The sequence below is a fragment of the Scyliorhinus canicula genome, chromosome 11 (assembly GCF_902713615.1).
Source record: "Scyliorhinus canicula chromosome 11, sScyCan1.1, whole genome shotgun sequence".
In the NCBI taxonomy this organism is placed as follows: Eukaryota; Metazoa; Chordata; class Chondrichthyes; order Carcharhiniformes; family Scyliorhinidae; genus Scyliorhinus; species Scyliorhinus canicula.
This window is the reverse complement of record NC_052156.1, coordinates 87,531,034-87,550,263: the sequence shown is the minus strand read 5'-3', so window position 1 is coordinate 87,550,263 and position 19,230 is coordinate 87,531,034. Positions and strand designations below refer to the sequence as shown.

At 47.1% G+C, this 19,230-nt stretch overlaps 1 protein-coding gene across 1 annotated transcript in view; it reads left to right on the top strand.

Moving 5' to 3' along the window:
* Positions 1-19,230, top strand: part of dock3 (dedicator of cytokinesis 3) — a 1,304,448-nt gene that overhangs the window by 817,043 nt on the left and 468,175 nt on the right. Inside the window, 3 exon segments of the mRNA XM_038810823.1 lie at positions 2,580-2,751; positions 15,508-15,605; positions 18,211-18,294. Of these exon segments, the coding sequence (XP_038666751.1) occupies positions 2,580-2,751; positions 15,508-15,605; positions 18,211-18,294 (354 nt within the window).

The window sequence follows — 19,230 nt, the reverse complement described above, 5'->3', positions numbered from 1 at the left end:
ACCAGCCGCCCTAAATTCAATTTATGCAGCTGCTCCCACTCCTGCTCCACCTGGATACCCAAATGTCGAAATCTCCCTCCCACCACCTTGAACGGCATCTCACCCAGTCTCTTCTTCTGCTCCCTCGCCTGGACCGCAAAGGCCTCACTCTTACCCATATTCAATTTGTATCCCAAAAACCAGCCAAATTCCTCTAATATGCTCATAATCCCTCTAAATTCCCCCCAGTGCGCCCAATATGTACAGCAGCAGATCATCCGCGTCGAGTGAGACACTGTCCCCAGCCCCCGTACTATCCCCTGCCAGACCCTCGACGCTCTCAATGCCAATTCCAACGACTTTATAGCCAAGGCAAACAACAGTAGGAAAAGTGCACACCCCTGTCTCGTCCCCCGGTGTAATGTACAGTAGTCCAATCTCACCTGATTCATCCGCACACTCGCCACCAGTGCCTGGTATGGCAACTGGACCCAATCCACAAATCCCTGCTCAAACCCAAACCGCCCCAGGACCTCCCATAAGTATTCCCACTCCACCCGATCAAAGGCCTTCTCTTAGTCCATGTCCACCACCACTTCAACCTTGCACCTCTCTGGAGGCATCATGATTACATTAAGCAACCTCCTAATGTTGGTCGCCAGGTGCCGCCCCTTAACGAACCCCATCTGGTCCTCCCCAATTGCCCCTGAGACGCAGTCCTCGATCCTTGTGGCTTGGATCTTTGGCAATAATTTGGCATCCACATTCAACAGGGAAATCGGCCTATATGACCCACAGTTTTCCGGGTCCTTATCCTGTTTAAAAATGAGGCAGATCGACGCCTGTGACAACGTCGGGGGGAGCACTCCCAGCTCCTTTACTTCATTGAAAGTCCTTACCAATGGCCCTCCCAACACCCCCGAGAACATCTTATAAAATTCCACCGGGTACCCATCCGGTCCCGGGGCCTTACCCTATTGCACCACCTCCAGCCCCTCTTCTACTTCTACAAGCCCAATTGGGGCCCAAGCCCTCCACCAACTCCTCATCCACCCTCCCAGAAACCTCCTCATCCCCTCCTCCCCAGCCAGGGGTTCCGACTTATACAATTTACTGTCGAATTCCCTGAACACCCCATTCATCCCCGCCGGGTCCAAGACTGTTCCCTCCCATGTCCTTCAGTTTCCCAATTTATCTCGCCGCCTCCTGCTTCCTCAACTGGTGCACTAATATCCTGCTTGCCATCTCCCCATACTTGTACACCGCTCCTCTCACACTTCGCAACTGCCCTACTGCCTTATCTGTGATTACTAACCTAAATTCCATTTGCAGCCTCTGGCGTTCCTTTAGCAGCCCTTCCTCCGGAGTCTCTGCATATCTCCGGTCCAGCTGTAGGAATTCCTCCACTAGCGCTCTATCTCCACCTGCGCCTGAATCGAAATAAACTCCCCCCTGACCCCTGCTTTCAGTGCCTCCCAGATCGTACCTGCCAAGACCTCCCACGTGTCATTAATTTCAACATATCCCCGGATGGCCTTCCTTACCCGCTCACACACCTCTTCCTCCGCTAACAGTCCCACATCCAACCTCCATTTCAGGCACTGCCCCCCCCCACTTGCTCACTCGTAAATCCACCCAGTGTGGGCATGGTCCGACACCACGATTGCCGAATACTCAACATCCTTGCCAACAATGTCTTAACAACCATGAAAAAATTTATTCGGGCGCACACATTGTGCACATAGGAGTAAAACCTCAGCCCTCAGCCTTCCAAATCTCCATGAGTCCAAGAAGCTCACCAGCTGCTCGGTCAATCACTGAGCCGGCAGGGTTGCTCCCTGCCCCTCTGCCTCCCCACGTGCATTGCAGGTACCGCTCCAGCTCCAAACGACCGATTCCCTCTTTTTCAACTGCTTCTGGCCCTCTTTTCCTCTCACTCTCTTTCACCTATATTCCGCCTCACATCCACTTGTTAGGCAGGGAAAAGTTCCGAAAAAAACCGCCACAAGTGGGAGCCACCAAATATGGACCACTCACTCCATGGTCGTCTACGGAAGTCGTCACTTTTAACAATTTAAACACCTTAATCAGACCACCCCTCGTTCTTTTCAACTAAAGGGAATGTAAAGGAACCTGTATACGGAATTTAAATCCCTTAAACCCCAACATCGGTCTGGTGAATCTGTGCTGTGGGTCTCTCGAAGACCAATGTATTCTTCCTGAAGTGCCGCTCAGAATTGAGCACAATGCTCCAGATGGTGTCTCAGGACAATCTGTACAACACTTTCTCCCCTTTGTATTCCAGCCACCGTGTGATCAAAAGCCGACATTTCATTAGCCTTTTGTTGAGCTGTGATTTTAAAAGGATAGCCAGTTTCATTTCACTTCAGCGCATTTCAAAGTTGATCAATTAAGTTATTTTTTAAAACTGTTATTTATTGTCCATGCCATCAACTGAGGGGGATATTGAAAGCCACTTGTGCCCTTTTGGCAATAGGAGGAAGCTGCAAAATTGAAGGTTGTGAGGGAGGATAGCAAAATGTATGATGGCGGTAAATGGTAGACATAATCAAATTAACCTGGGAGTTTTTATTTTACAGTGTGATGAAAATAGCACTTTCAGTAACCATGGGCTGTACCTGGGTCTCCCCTGCTGTAAAGAGGACTTCAATGGCTGCCCCAACATCCCATCCAGTCTCATATTTCAGCGAAGTACCAAGGAGTTCTTTTGGATCTCAACCCTACTCTCATCTACTAAACTGACCCAGAATGGTAGTATTGAACTATTTTGTACTTTCTTCCAGAGTTTTCAATGCTGATCTAGCTATGATTTTTTTCTTACACCACACTTACAGGTACACGTTCTAATCCTAGAGCCCATTCGACATTAGCATGCAAAGGCTTGAAATGATCATCTCGGATTTCTTTCGGCTATCTTAGTTGCGACTTAATGTGCTTCCCCCCCCCCCCCAGTGGAATACCAGAGAGTGCAATTTCAAGCTAACTTAGCAAATGATCGCACAAAAGTATCACATGGCATCATTTCAACGCTAATGATTCTGCCTGTACATGTTGAGGTTATATTGGAATTTCAGTTGGGGAGGGAAGTCCTTCAGTGCAGGGCAGAGAAGAACAGACGCTGCCTTATCTATTCCAGGAATGCCCATTGGTTTTGATCGTCATTCTTCTGTATGGAGTGGGAAGTTACGAGGTCTGAAATGTTATAAATAAGAGAACTTAAATATAGTACAGCCAAAGTTTGACAACAATGAATGGGACGTTTTATGGACAATAGGTTTAACTAAATAAAAAAACACTTTTTAAAAATGCTGCCCATTTGTTTAAGATGAGTGGAGAGGGCTGGTTCTGATTTAATAAAGTGAACATTGTTTCCCAGGGTGTTATTGTCAGGATAGTGATACCATTTGACACTTCCTGTTCTGGAGGGTAGCACTGTGATAGTTGCTCAATGTAACATATTAAAATCTTACAATTTGATGATTCTTTTGAGAATGGGGCTGAACAATACACAATTGTACATTTCAGGGTAGACTTTCTGTACAAGAGAGCAGTACCTTTCAGCCATAAAGGTGGAAATTTTGTCCTGAAGGAATGCATGAGTATAGGTGGGATGGTATTTTAAAACCAACCAAAATATAAGGGTGTTGGGAAGCAGATTCAATATTGTTGACTTTGACATTTAACTGGAGCATATTAGGCCGCTTGAACATTCAGGAAAGCTGGGCTTGCCTATTACCATGTGCAGTAGTTGGAGCCATATTTCAATGCACTTTTAAATTTACTGCTGCATCTACATATTTATCAAGCTTCTTAAAACTCTTGAATGAAAGAAAGGCGAGAACACAATGGCAGTTGAGGAATCTGATTAAAACTCAAGGAAATATTCAGTCCTCACAGCTGACTTCCTAACTAATAAAGGGAAAGGGTTTGACCACAGACTTTTACGAAGCGTTTACTTTCCTCTTTGGAGGTTTGCTGAATTACATGAAGATGGGTGATGCCTTGGAAGAATAGAACCAGCAAAGCTGTAGTAGCAACAACTGTTGTAGAGAGGAGAGCAGTGGGGCAATGCATATTGCATGAGACATTACCTGTAACATAGGTGTACAAGCAGAGGCTGAGTTTTTGGGGCATGTCAGAACAGTTTTTTGGGAGGGTCAAGTTATCACATCAGTTGGTTACACACATCAGTATAATCCTGGAAGGACCTGCTCCCTTGTCAAAGTCACCCCTGCACTGAAAGTTTTGTGTACAAAATCTTCTCGGGATCTACCGGAGATATATTCAGGATCTCACAGTTGGCAGCCCAGAAAATGGTGACTAATGGGTTGTTTGCCAATGCCAGCAATTATGTGAACTCTGCCTGTGAAGATTGACTCAGCATTTAGGATTGCAGCTGTAGCTGACTTCCCGCAGGTGCAGGATGTCATTGATTATACAAACATGGCAATCTGTACAACCCCAGATTAATCAAGAGTGTTTATGAACTGCAAGGACTTCCACTTAATCATTGTCCACCTGAGGGGCAACCAGAAAAAGATACTCCTGCAGGTGTATGGATATTCCTGGGGAGCTGCCATGATGGTTGCATACTGCAACTGTCCAGGCTCTCTGACATCTGGAAGCATACATACTGGGTGGCTATCAGCAGACAAGGACTTGAAATGTGGCTGATGATACCCATCAGAAAGCTGACCAATAAAGCCAAAAAGATTGCAATGAATACAAGCATGCTGAATATACTCTTCAAATACCTCAAGGATCTTGAGGTGCCCTTCAGGACGCACCAGCCACAGTGTGCCGAATGGCCATGGAGTGCTGGGTTCTGAGTAACACTGCACAGCAGCAAGATGTACAGATTCTTTGTAGATCATTCCAAAGAGGAAGACAAAGAGGAGAAAGATGATGCAGGCAAGGCAGCACCAGCTACTTTAATTGCTGCCGGGGATAGTCTTTTAATGCACACATGTATTCAGTTGATGAATGCAGTGCATTTGGTGAAGGTGACAATCAGGGGGAGTGTTATGATCCTTGGCTAGATCCCCTGTTGTTGTATCTGGTTAGGGACCAATAACGTTTTGTTTAAAGCAGACAAATCTTGATATTCAAGACATTTGCGAATAGAATAATGCCACGATATTCCATGGATTTTGAACAGCAAAAATAAATTTTACCATATAAAGTCAGAAAGATAAAACAATTTTAAAATATCTATCTTTTACTGTAACATTCAGGGTAAATGTAAGGTACATATGAATTAACACTGCACAATAAATGATAGCTGCAACCAACACAAATTCCATGTTTTTTTTCAGCAATTCACCTAGATGTTAGTCAGACAGTGAGTCAACCAGTCTCACTGAAACAATGTCTCCCTCACGAGGGTTTCCAATCTTCACCTTCAAAGATCGCGCCTTGGAATTCTCTCCAAAGGTCAGTGCAACTCAAATTGTCCACCTCGCAAGGTTTCAATGTCACGTTCCAAAATTCCATTCTCCTGGATTCCGAGGCACTCAAGCATCAACATACAAGCACTATTTCAACTCTTCGGCCGTGCCAAGCAGAACACTACTGCTCCTAAGGGGTACCTTTGTCCCAGTGGCCGCAGCACAGGGTCACCAAATTTCAACTGCCTTCTTTGATTTTCAGGGCTTCTTCTTAGCCCCTTTCAATTACCAGTACTTCTCCTGATCCCCAAAGTCCTTTTCTCTAATTGAGGCCTGTTTCTCTACTGCTCTCTTTTTTGTGACATAACTGGGACCTCTTTCTGTTCTCTGACTTTGTTCCTTACCTGGGAGTTCGTTTTGATGCCTCTCCCTGTCCCCCTCCCTTATTTATCTCTCTTGGACACTTACTTACTATGGTGCTCCACATCCAGTGACCTGAGCTGGGTTCTTGCACCCTTCTTCTTTTGCACAAGTGCACTCGGCTGGTCTTTGGCTCAAAGAACTTAAAAGATGTAGAACTGTGTATGTACAGCCCACTCCCGGCCTGCATGTGTGAGAAGTCCAAAGTCTGTTGGGAAGAATGGACAAAAGAGAACTTGGAGGCAGGAACCACTGCCTACAAGAGCAAGCTAAAAAAAGACTCAAAGGCAGTAACTACCATCTGGAAGAGTGGGCGAAAAGAGGACCCTGAGACAGTAACCACCACCTAGAAGAGCAATCCAATCTAGTCTAATCTGTGACTCCAGAGTGGAGTGGCTGTCTTTGCGAAAAATCAAATTGTGCCATCACAGGAAACCAGATTAGTGATTGGTTGGTGACTATTTTGTTCATTTATCTTTAAAACCTGTCTAATGTATTCATAATGTTAAGGTTTTATTAGTTGTAGTAAGGTGTACTAACAGTAGTAAAGGTTATTGCGAGTAGCTGTGCTTATCAATTATAAACTGATTAAGATAAATAAATTAATAATAAAGATGGCAAGGCAAGTGATGTGTTGTGACTGCAGAATGTGGGAGTTCCTGGACATCAGGGTAATCCAGGGCAAACTTGTCTGCAGTAAGTGTCTGTGGCTTGAGGAGCTTTATTTTAGAGGCATTGAGTTGGAGACCAAGCAGCAGACACTACAATGCATCAGCGAGGGGGAAAGTTACCTGGACATTTTGTACCAGGAGGCAGTCACGCCACATAAATAGGGTATTCTAATTTAGTCAGTATCAGGGACAAGAGGATGTGACTACAAGTGAGGAGGTATGGGGACCCATAATATAAAAGTGGCCGAACCTCAGCCTTTGCAATTGTCCAAAAGGTTTGAAGTTCTTTCAGTCTGCACGGATGAAAGTAGTAGCTATAGGGTTGATGAGCAAACCAAATATGGCACCATGGTACAGGAAGATATTCAAGCATTGAGAGTTAATAGGAATGCAGTGGTAGTTGGAACAGCATATTCCGGGGGATGAGCACGGTTCACTGCAGCCAAGAGCACAAGTTCAAACAGCTATGTTGCCTGCCTGGGGCCAGGGTTTGGGACATTTGCCCTGGATTGGAGAGGAACTTGTCATGGGAGGTGGCAGATCCAGTGGTAGTGGTCCAAGTAGATACCAATGATATAGGTAGAACTAGAAAAGAAGCTAAAGGAGTATGAGCAGCTCAGGGTTAAAAAAGTAGAACCTCAAATGGAATAATATCTGGATTACTACCTGAGCTGTGAGCAAATTGGCAAAGGGTAAATCAGATTAGGAAGTTAAATGCGTAACTCAAAGATTGGTGCTGTAGAAATGGGTTTCGATTCACGGGACACTGGAACCAGGGGCGGTATTCCCCCTACCCGCATGGGTGCGGTTGCAGTATGTGGCGCCAAGGACAAGGGTGAGGACGAATGATATGAGCTCACGAAGCTTTGACTTACACTGGGGTACGAGACAGAGATGCCCAATGTCGCCGTTGCTATTTGCGTTGGCCATAGAGCCGTTGGCGATAGCTCTCAGGGGGGGTTGGCGGAGAGGCGGGGATTATGAGGGGACAGAGGGAGTATTGGGTGTCACTCTATGCCGATGACTTCTGGCTGCATGATTCGGATCCATTGGAGAGTATGGGAAGGATTATGGGCCTGTTGGGGAGGTTTGGAGGGTTCTTGGGGTAAAAAACTGAATGTAGGGAAAAGTGAGGTATTTCCGGTGAATGAGCTGGGACAGCGGGCTAATTTAGGGGGGATGCCATTTACTGTACTGAGGGATAGGTTTAGGTATTTGAGGATTCAGGTAGCAAGGGAATAGACGGGGCTCCATAAGTGGAACTTGACGAAGCTGGTGGAGGAGGCCAGGCAGGATCTTAGGAGGTGGAATACACTGCACTTAACGTTGGCAGGGAGGGTCCAAGTGGTGAAAATGAATATTTTGCCGAGGTTCTTGTTTATCTTTCAGGCTCTCCCGATCTTTATACCAAACGCCTGTTTTTGGAAAGTGGACACAATCATCTCAGACTTTGTATGGGCGGGGAAGGTGCCAAGGGTGGGGAGGACACTGCTACAGAGGCAGCAGGGGGGGTTGGCGTTGCCGAACTTGCTTCATTATTATTGGGCGGCAAATGTGGACAAGGTGCGGCAGTGGTGGGAAGGAGAAGTGGTAGAGTGGGTTAATAATAATAATAGCTTATTGTCACAAGTAGACTTCAATGAAGTTACTGTGAAAAGCCCCTAGTCGCCACATCAGGGAGACCGGTATGGGAATTGAACCCGCGCTGCTTGTTCTGCATTACAAGCTGGCTACTTAGCCCACTGTGCTAAACCATTACCAGGATGGAGGAGGAATCTTGTAAGGGGTCTAGTTTGAGGGCTATGGTGATGGCAGCGTTACCAATGGCTCCGAGTAGGTATTCAGGGAGCCCAGTGGTGCAGTCCACAGCGAAGATATGGAATCAGCTGAGGAGGCATTTTAAGATGGAAGGGATGCCAGGTGCTAATGCCGCTGTGCGAGAATTATGGGTTTGAGCCGGTGGGGGGGGGGTGGGCGGATAGATAGTGTAGTGTATACAGCAGGTGGAGGGAAGTGGGGCTGTTCAAGGTGAGGGATTTGTATTTGAAGGAAGGGTTCGCCAGTCTGGAGGAGCTCTGGAGGGTAGAGCTGCTGAGGGGTAGTGAATTCAGGTATCTGCAGGTTCGGGACTTTGTGCGAAATGTCCGGAGGGGGTTCCCTAGGATGCCAAGATAGACCCTGCTGGAGCGACTGCTGCTTCCGGATGTGGAAGGGGAGGGAAAAATTGGGGATATATACAAGTGGCTGGGGAAGCAGGGAGGTGAACGGGTTGTGAAGATCACGGAGAAATAGAAACTATATATTTGGGAGGGGAGATCAATTGGGGAGTATGGAGTGAGGCACTGCATAGGGTAAACGGGATCTCCTCTTGTGCAAGGATGAGCCTGATACAGTTTAAGGTGGTGCAAAGGGTTTATATGACTCTGGCGAGAATGAGTGGGTTCTTTCATGAGGGGGTAACAGATGAGTATGAGGTGTGTGGGCGGGGCCCAGCAAATCACGCGCACATGTTTTGGGGTTGCGAAAAATTGGGAAGATTCTGGGCGGGAATGTCCGCGGTCTTAGCCAGGATAGTGGAGGAGGAGGTGGACCCACATCCTTTGGTGGTGATATCTGGGGTTTCAGAGAAGCCGGAGCTCATGGAGATATCGTGGCCTTCACCTCTCTGATTGGACGGCGGCGAATTTTGCTGGAGTGGCGGTCAGCATTGCCACTGGGGGTAGCCGCATGGTTGGGTGACTTGTACGCCTTCCTGCGGTTAGAGAAGATAAAATATGAGTTAAGGGGCTCAGCAGGGAAGTTTGAGAAAAGGTGGGGGATGTTTGTGACCGTGTTTGAGGAGCTGTTCGTCACAGTAGGATGGGGGGGGGGGGGGGGAAGCTGTATAGCTTAAGTGTTGGGAAGTATGTTGCTGTAACCTGCTTTGATACATGTTTATAATAAAATAACTTTCAAAAAAAGGATCACTGGAGGCAGGGAGGGTCCCAGAGGACTGGAAAATGGCTAATGTGACACCCCTGTTTAAGAAGGGAGGAAGGCAGAAGATGGGAAATTATAGGCCGGTTAGTCTGACTTCGGTCATTGGTATGATTTTAGAGTGCATTATCAAAGATGAGATTGAGAGTACTTGGAAGTGCAAGATAAAATAGGACTGAGTCAGCACGGCTTCGTCAAGGGAAGGTCATGTCTGAAAAATCCGTTCGAGTTCTTTGAGGAGGTAAAGAAAGATGTTAGACAAAGGAGAACCAGTGGACATGATTTATTTAGATTTGCAGAGGGCTGTTAAATAAGTTAAGAGCCCATGCTGTTAAAGGTAAGATACTGGCATATTTAGAGGATTGACTGTCTGGCAGAAGGCAGAGAGTGGGGTTAAAGGGTTTTTTTTTTCAGGATGGCAGCGGTAGTGGTGTGCCTCAGGGGACTGTGCTGGGACCACAATTTTTCACAATATACGTTAACGATCTGGAAGAAGGAACCTGAGGGCACTGTTGCTAAGTTTACAGATGATACAAAAATATGCAGAGGGACAGGGAGTATTGAGGAAGCAGGAGGGCTGCAGAAGGACTTGGGAGGTTAGGAGAGTGGGCAAGGAAGTGGCAGATGGAATACAATGTGGAAAAGTTAAAGGTTATGCACTTTGGAAGGAAGAATGGAGGCATTGATTATTTTCTAAATGGGGAAATGCTTAGGAAATAAGAAGCACAAAGGGACTTTGGAGTCCTTGTTCAAGATTCTCTTAACGTTAACGTGCAGGGTCAGTTGGCAGTTGGGAAAGCAAATGTAATGTTAGCATTCATGTCGATGGGGCTAGAATACAGGAGCAGTACTTCTGAGGCTTTGTCAAAGGAAGGACGTGCTGGCCTTGGAAAGGGTCCAGAGGTGGTTCACAAGAATGGTCCCTGGAATCAAGAGCTTGTCATATGAGGAGCGGTTGAGGACTCTGGGTCTCTACTTGTTGGAGTTTAGAAGGATGAGGGGGGGGATCTTATTGAAACTTACAGGATACTGCAAGGCCTGGATAGAGTGGATATGGATAGGATGTTTCCACCAGTAGGTACAACTCGAACTAGCGGACACAATCTCAGACTAAAGGGACGATCCTTTTAAACTGAGATGAGGAGGAATGTCTTCAGCCAGAGGGTGGTGAATTTGTGGAACTCTTTGGCGCAGAAGGCTGTGGAGGCCAAAACACTGAGTGTCTTTAAGACAGAGATAGATAGGTTCTTAATTAATAAGGGATTCGAGGGAGAAGGCAGGAGAATGGGGATGAGAAAAATATCAGCCATGATTAAATGGCGGCGCAGACTCGATGGGCCAAGTGGCCTAATACTGCTTCTATGTCTTGCGGTCTTATCAGTGATTTGGAGAGATGCTCACTCATGCATAAACATGAGGTTCCAAGTGTGAATTAAGCACGGGTTCACACCATTCCGGTCAGCGGGAACATTGCTGCTGGAACTGCCTGCCACTGCACTCAGAAAGAAATGAAGAAATAGCCTCCTGAAATATTGTGAGCAGTTTTAAGCACCACACCTTAGCAAGGACATTGGCCTTGGAAGGTACGCAATATAGATTCACCAGAATGATATCTGATCCCCAAGGTTTAAATTAATAATAATAATCTTTCGAAAGACAGATTACACGTACTCCCGTTGTAGTCCTTGGGATTTTGAATATTTAAGAGGTAATTTGATTGATGTTTTCAAGATATTAAGGGGTACAAATAGGAAAGATAGGGAGAAATTATTTCGGCTGGCTGGGGTTCCAGGACAAGTGGGCAGAGTCTAACAATTAGCCAGACCTTTCAGGAGAGTTATTAGGAAACATTGCTTCACGCAGTGGATGGTAGAAGTTTGGAACTCTGATCCACAAAGACTAGTTCATGCACGAACAACTGTTAAATATAAAATGGATTGATAGATTTTTGTTAATTGTGAATATTATGGGGTTTAGGGTAAAAGCAAGAATACGGGGCGTGATTCTCCAAATGGAGACTATGGGCGCGATTCTCCGCAACGGTAGAGAGTCGTGAAGGCTGCCACGAAACCGGCCGTGTTTCACGGCAGCCTCCGCGCCCCCTCCCGGGACCCGATTCTGCTCCCCGGTCGGGGCTAGCATCGCGGCCCCTTGAACTCCGGCATCGCGGGCTTAACGAATTTCGCTAAGCCCGCGCGCCAAATTTAGCGACGGCTGACGCATATGATGACGTCAGCCGCGCATGCGCGGATTGGACGACTCCAACCCGCGCATGCGCGGATGACGTCATCCGCGCATATGCGTCAGACCCGGGCATGCGCGGTCCATAATGCCCCTCAGCTGCCCCGCGGACTTAGCCTGCGGGGCGGCGGAGGGAGAAAGAGTGCGCGGGAATCGGACCCGCTGCCCGCGATCGGTGCCCACCGATCGTGGGCCCATGCCATGGGCCGTGGTGCGGCCGTGCCAATCGTTGGCATGGTTGTGCAGAACGGCACTTTGCGGCCGTTTTCACGAACTGGTATAGCAGGTGTATTAAAAATCGTGAAAACGGCCGTAAAGGCCTTGGAAATCGGCCCATCGGCCAGGGGAGAATCGCTGCTCGCCGTAAAAAAATGGCAAGCAGCGATTTGTGTCAGGGGGCGGGCGTGGGGGGGGGGGGAGAATAGCGGAAGGGCGTCGGACCAGCGTCGCCGTAAAAATGTGCTCCGTCCGCTATTCTCCGCCCCGTCGTGAGTGCGGAGAATTGCGCCCTGAGTGTTCGCACCGACGTGAAAGCCGTCGTGTTTCACGATGGCGCGAAATGGGCACGGGGATAACCGATTCTGGCCCCCACAGGGGCCCACCAGCAGCGACCAGGGGTGAACGTCGCTTGCGGGACTCTGCCGTTTCCGTGGGGCCGCTCGGCCCATCCGGGCCATAGAATCGGCAGCCCGGCCGCGGATAGCGGCCCGCGACCAGCACCGCACCAAACATGCTGGCGCAAATTGCGCCGATTCTCCGCACCTCGGAGAATTGCGCGCCAGTGGCGTGGCGCAGTTGCGGCGATTCTCCGGCATGGGGCTGGGAGAAACGCGCCCATGGACTGAGGTCGCAGATCAGCCATATTCTCATTGATTCATTGAACAAATTTGAGGCATTAAGTGGCTTCATCCTGTTCCTATCTTCCAAAAAACCGATTGAACCACTGAGCTTCTGAAGACATTGAGCCTCACAATCAGTGCTCTGATAATTTACAGAAGTAATATTGCTTGGGATTTGTTTCTGTGATTTTTTTTTAAAAGTATTTTTATTGAAGCGTATTGTTCACAACAAACAAATAAAATAAGTTATGATCAAAATACACAACAGTAACATGAAGAAACGGACATTTACAAATACAACATGAGCGATAGATAAGAAAAGGGATGGAAATTCAACAAGTCGCAGGGAAATGTAATGCTGCTTGTAAGCATCCATGCCACGGGTATAGTGCAAACATTTTTTCTTCGCAGTGGTGCAAATGGATGTTATCCTACACCCCCTTCCGTTGACCCCCGTCACTCCCAGATGGTAGTCACAAACAGTTCTTTGAAGATGGTGGTGAATGCCTCCACCTGAGGTAGAACCCTTCATCCGAACACCTGATGGCAACTTTATTGTTTCGAGCCTCAGGAATTCTACCAGGTCAAGCAGCCAGTCCGAGGCATTGAGTGGCGCTGCGATCCAAGCAGGAGTTGCGTTGGGCTATTAGGGAGGCAAAGGCCAGGGCATTGGCCCCCCTCCCTTCGAAGAGCTCTAGCTGCTCTGACACCCCGATGACCACTACTCTTGGCCATGACTCCACCCTAACCCCCACGACATCGGACATGGCCTTGAAAAAGGTGATCCAGAACCTGGTTAGCCTGAGGCAAAACCAGAACATGTGCGAGTGGTTGGCCGGACCCACCATCGACTGATCGTCTCTGTCTTCCATCTCTGGGAAGAACCGCTCATGTGTCCTGGTCAGATGTATCCTGTGCGACACCTTCACCTTCAGCTGCGCCGGACTCAGCCTCACGGACGAGGAGGTGGAGTTCACCCTGTGTAGTATCTTGCTCCAGAATCCTCCCCCTATCTCGATGCCCAGTTCCTCCTCCCACTTCTCTCTTGTTTCGTCCAATGGGGCTCTTATCGCTCCTGGCAGTCGTCCATATATGTCAGCACACTTACCCTCCCCAATTCGTCCTGTGGTATTCGTCTAGTAGGGTGTCTGGGTAATGGGTGGAATGATGGGATTTCTTTGCAGAGGAAGATATTGGAGCTAATTCCAATATTTGCGCTTTTCCATTAGTTCCCCTGGGTCTACATACAGATTTCTGACCCTCAACACCACTTCCTCCCTTCTCCAGGTTTTGTACATGGCGTCCATTTTGGCCAGGATGAACCTATGGCTTTTGCAGATGGGGGCTGCGACGGACATGTCTTTGAGTTTAAAGTGGTGGCTGAGCGGGTTCTGCGTTCTTAGTGTGGCTGCTACTACCGGGCTATTCGAGTACTTGGCTGGGGGAGTTGTGAGTGGGGCAATGGCCAGTGCCTGCAGGGACGTTCCGATACAGGAAGACACTTCCGTGTGTACCCCCCCCCCCCCCCCCAGAGAGGGGAAGTTTACAGGTCCCTCTTCACCTCTACCAGGCTGGACATGTTCCACTTGTGGAATCAATTACTCAGGGGGGCATAGGGTTAAGGTGCGAGGGGCAAGGTTTAGAGGAGATGTGCGAGGCAAGTTTTTTACACACAGGGTAGTGGATGCCTGGAACTCGCTGCCAGAGGAGGTGGTGGAAGCAGGGACGATAGTGACATTTAAGGGGCATCTTGACAAATACATGAATAGGATGGGAATGAAGGAATACGGACCCAGGAAGTGTAGAAGATTTTAGTTTAGACGGGCAACATGATCGGCATAGGCTTGGAGAGCTGAAGGGCCTGTTCCTGTGCTGTACTTTTCTTTGTTCTTTATCTGTATCCCCAGGTATCTGAACTTGGTTTGGGCCAGTTTGAACGGCAGTGTTTCCAGCTCTGTTTCTCCCCCTTGGGGTTCAACGGGAATATTTTGCTCTTGCTCAGGTCACGAAGGCCCCAAACTCCCTCAAGAGTCCCATTATCTTCCCCATGCTGGCTAGGGAGTTTGAGATGTAGAAGAGCAGGTCAGCTGCATAGAGAGAGACTCTCCATCTCCTCTCTGAATGCCTCTCCACCCCTCTGCTGATCTGAGCGTGATAGCCAATGGCTCAGTTACCAGGGCTAGCAGCAGCAGGGACAATGGGCATCCCTGCTTTGCGCCTCTGTGCAGTTGGAAGTTACCTGAGCTAGTGGAGTTCATATGTGCGCGCATCATGGGAGCACTGTACAGCAGTTTCACCCACAAGGTGAACACTGCCCAAACCTTTTATGAGATATTTCCACTTCATCCGGTCGAAGGTCTTCTATGTGTCCAGGGAGATGATCACTTCTGGTGTCTCCTCCCGGGGTGGAATCATAATCACGTTCAGCAGGCGTCTGATGTTCACCATCAGCTGTCTGCCATAGACAAAGCCAGTCTGATCTTCCAAGATTACCGGGATTTGTTTCTGTAATGAGTGATAGTTGCTTTTTTTTTTACCTCTGGGTTTTTTGAGACTTGATGCTGTGGCCATTCCTCCCTTTGGCAAGTTGCCTCAGGTCCAGGTAAGGGTCCCAAGCTCAGGGTTACAATCCATGGCCAATTTTTGGTGGTGATGGCAGAAGAGCTAGACCCTTGAGGGACAAGGGTAGGGCTATTCACAGGCAGGAAGAGGGCCTGTGTTCCCTTGAACTACACATGAGGAAGGCAATGGTGAACCATCTCACATATTCCTTTCCTTCATCATATTGCTGATTGAAATTGAAAATGGGAGGCTTTTATGAATGCTTTGAAGAGAAAAGTTCACACCGTGAGGTGCACAGAAATGTGCAGAGGGTCTGCTCAACATCATCACTACACTTCTTTATATACTGTATTAACTAACACATTGTCTAATACTCAATCAATTTAACACCTAGTTTATGATTGGTTGCAGTTGACCTCCTTGCACTTTTGAAATGGAAAGCACAGCCAGATAGGGTGATGGATATCCTGGGGAGGCTGCGTCATGTCAGCGGTGAAGAAATAGTTAAAGTAAGTCACTGTTTGAGCATGTTGTTCAGAGTATGGCCCATATGCTCAGAGACTAGAAAGAGCACATTCAAGGAATGTGCCCTTCTCACATCTACTCATTTCTTCAGACATGTATTTGCTCCATTTCTCTCTTCACCACTTCTCCCTGCTCCACTCTACCCTCGTGTCTCCTCATCTATCCTTGTGTCTCCTCTTCTTTACCCCATTTCTATCCTATTACCACCTTTCTCTACAATCTCCATTCTTTTGATTCCCTGGCCTCACCTCCAGTCCTCCCCCACGATCCATCCCTCATTCTCCCTTTCCTCTTTGCTCTGCTCCCATTATCTCCTCCCTCTTGTCCTTCATCTCTCTTCTTTTCCTTTCTGATTCCCTGTCATCTCACCTTTCACATCTTATTCCTTCTGTCTATTCCCTCCCTCCGAGTAAATCAGTGCAAAGATGGAACAGTACATTAAATGTTTCTCGTTTCGTCGTGTTGAATGTTCAAAATTGCATTACAGTTCTAACTAAAGCACTGTAGCTTCGCCAGGCTTCCATTACCACATGTGCAGGGCATAATTGAAATGAAATGAAATGAAAATCGCTTATTGTCACGAGTAGGCTTCAATGAAGTTACTGTGAAAAGCCCCTAGTCGCCACATTCCGGCGCCTGTTTGGGGAGGCTGTTACGGGAATCGAACCGTGCTGCTGGCCTGCCTTGGTCTGCTTTCAAAGCCAGCGATTTAGCCCAGTGTGCTAAAATTAGGAAGGAAATCTCCAACATACTGTGTTAAAGAGGTTATTTTGATTTGAGATTTTTGGCAAATGGCTGACTTTGCAGTATGGAATTGAATAGAATAGGGCAGAAGATGAGATAAATTATAAAGAAGTAGTGGTTAGGGATACCAAGCACATAGCTTGGGACCAGGGGCTGGTTTAACTCACTTGGCTAGACACGTGGAACGGGATTCTCCCGTTTTCTGGTGTGGCGCGCCCCCGGATCCCCCGCCCCGGCAGTCGGTCAATTGTTTCCCATTGTGGGCACCTCCACGCTGTCGGGAAATCCGCTGGCGAAGCGGAGGATCCAGCCAACAGAGAATCCGGCCCCTGGTTCCTGATGCAGAGCTAGGCCAGCAGCACGGGTTCAATTTCCGTACTGGCTGAGGTTATTCATGAAGCCTGCCTTCTCAACCTTGCATCTTGCCTGAGGTGTGGTGATCCTCAAGTTAAATGACCACCAGTCATCTCTCCGTCGCAAAGAGAAATGCAGCCTGTGGTCATCTGGGACTATGGCGACTATACCATATACCCTTAAAAGTCATAAATTAATGCATGTGCGCCAATTGAGGGAAGCAAGCAGTCAAAGATGTTAGAAAATGAAAAGTGCTGTGCAGTGTAACAAGGGTTGTCATCTTTGGTTGGATATATTCCAAAACCTATCATCACATGGACCCTGCCTCCACTGCCCCACTCCTAGTCCCCCAAGATGGCCATCCTCCCATACCAATCAGAAAATGAAGAGACTCCTCTTTATCCTATGGATAATTCTTGACTCACAGTTTTTTTTATATAACTAATTAAAATATTCAATGACAATGAAAAGAATGCTATTTTTAATGCTCAGTTATTTTTATCCCAGGTTTCTTACAGGGGTGTCCTGAAAAGTACCTTTAATTCTTGGAAACACCAGGGCAATCCTGAGAGATTGATAACACTAGCTGATAGTTCTTAATTTCAACACAGAAATGCAGGGAAGAGGAAAGTAGGATTTATGGGGGATGCGTCAGGCCAGCTAAAAGTCCATTGACTTTTGGCGGGACCGAAAGATCCCGGCAGTGGGCAGGGCCAAAAAGTCCCAGCCACAGTTCATCCACACAGAGTACCCATGAAACTGGTGGGTAAGTCGGCCCTGTCTGCTCTCACATATGTTGCATTGGCTAGAGCAAGAATGCTCAGAAGAGCAAGAGTAGATTGCTTGCCTACTATCTCCAGAGAGATAGAGAGACAGTACATGAATCAAGGACACCCCAAACAAAGACTAGCTGGGGCAGATGCAAATGATTCAAGAGAATTAATACGCACTCTCAGGAAAGATTTATTCATTTTGGCAGGCTTCAGGTGGAATGTAAATTAATTACTTTTTATACTTATTCAATATTTATTCGTACAACTCTTTTCTTGGCGAGAGTAACTACTTGCTGGGTTATGCTTCCATGGACACTAGTATCCCTCCAACTCCTCACCCAGATGGCTATTAACTTCAATGGACATGGGGATCCAAATCCAAACCTCACCGAGCATCCTCATGTACAATTGTGGTCACTGGGCAGCAATCAGTGCCATCATGATGTTCCATGCAGCAAGGGATGCAGACCACAACAGTAATATCCTCACAGAAATCAGTTGATTGGTCAAATACGATCTTTCTTTGTCTCCTTGCCTCTGTACCGCATGGTGTATCAACCCAGTGAATTATTGCAGAGAAAATCCAAGCTTATCGTAGAGGACTGCCATTTAAAAAATTACCCATTTCTGAAGTAGACTGATTCCAATGTGAAGGCTGAGCGAATAGGTACTAATACTGAAGCAGCTCCCTTAATTCATTCTTTCTTCTCTTTTCCAGTTTTTACAGGATATTTTAGACACCTTGTTTACAATTTTAGATGACAACACTGAGAAATATGGGCTGCTAGTATTTCAGTCATTGGTATGTATCACTAATCTGGTAAGTTGTATACTTAAACATTTCCTGGAATTGTCTGAGGTGAAGACTGTGGGGTGAGATTTTCTTAATATACACTGACAATTGGCAGATAAAGGCTTTTGGGATTGTGTCCCAGTGTGTCCTGTGGTTCAAAGAAAATTGACAGTCAGTTATTTCACCTCCCATTTTTTTCAAACTCGCAGCACTTTTGTCAAATTACAAAACAAAATTAAGATGATCATTTTGTTCTTTCCCCTGATTTTTTTTCCCCTGCCTCTTGAAGGTTCTGATGCTTTCTGAAGTTTTCGACACCCCCCCCAGTTACTCGCTACCCATGTGGTCACTACTCAGGTGTAAACGTAGACAGTAAATACAGGGTACACAATCATGCATAATCCTTTTCTGACCTGACATCCACATTCCATAAGGCTTGTTTGTTACAAATTAGGAGAAGGAATCCTAACCAATTTTCCTTCAAAACCTTGCTGAGATGAGTTGCAAAACCAGTCTCTGTGCAGGCTGACAACTGACTCAGCAGAATTGGACATGGGACCTCCTGGTCTATATGGCCGAGTGGGGGAACAACAACTTATACTGCATGAGAAGAGGGTGTTTCTCGCCAATTTAAGATTGTCTGTTGGACCCGTAGTGTAGCTCACTTAGACATGCTGGAAGCCATGTATATTTATACACAGGGCCCTAGTTTTTTGAGAGAAAAGGAGCTTTCCCACAGGTTGCACCTGTTTCAACCAAACTTAAGCTCAGGGTAATTCCTTGACCAATTTGAGACAACCTGCCAGGTTTGAATTTATACAATGTTGGGTAGTTAACTGTTCCATGCTCCATTCTCCATGGCAATATTCCACCAATCAGAGTCCGACTTGCCAAACAATCAGCACTCTCTTCTCACACAGTATAAATTGTTGTTCCTCCATTACT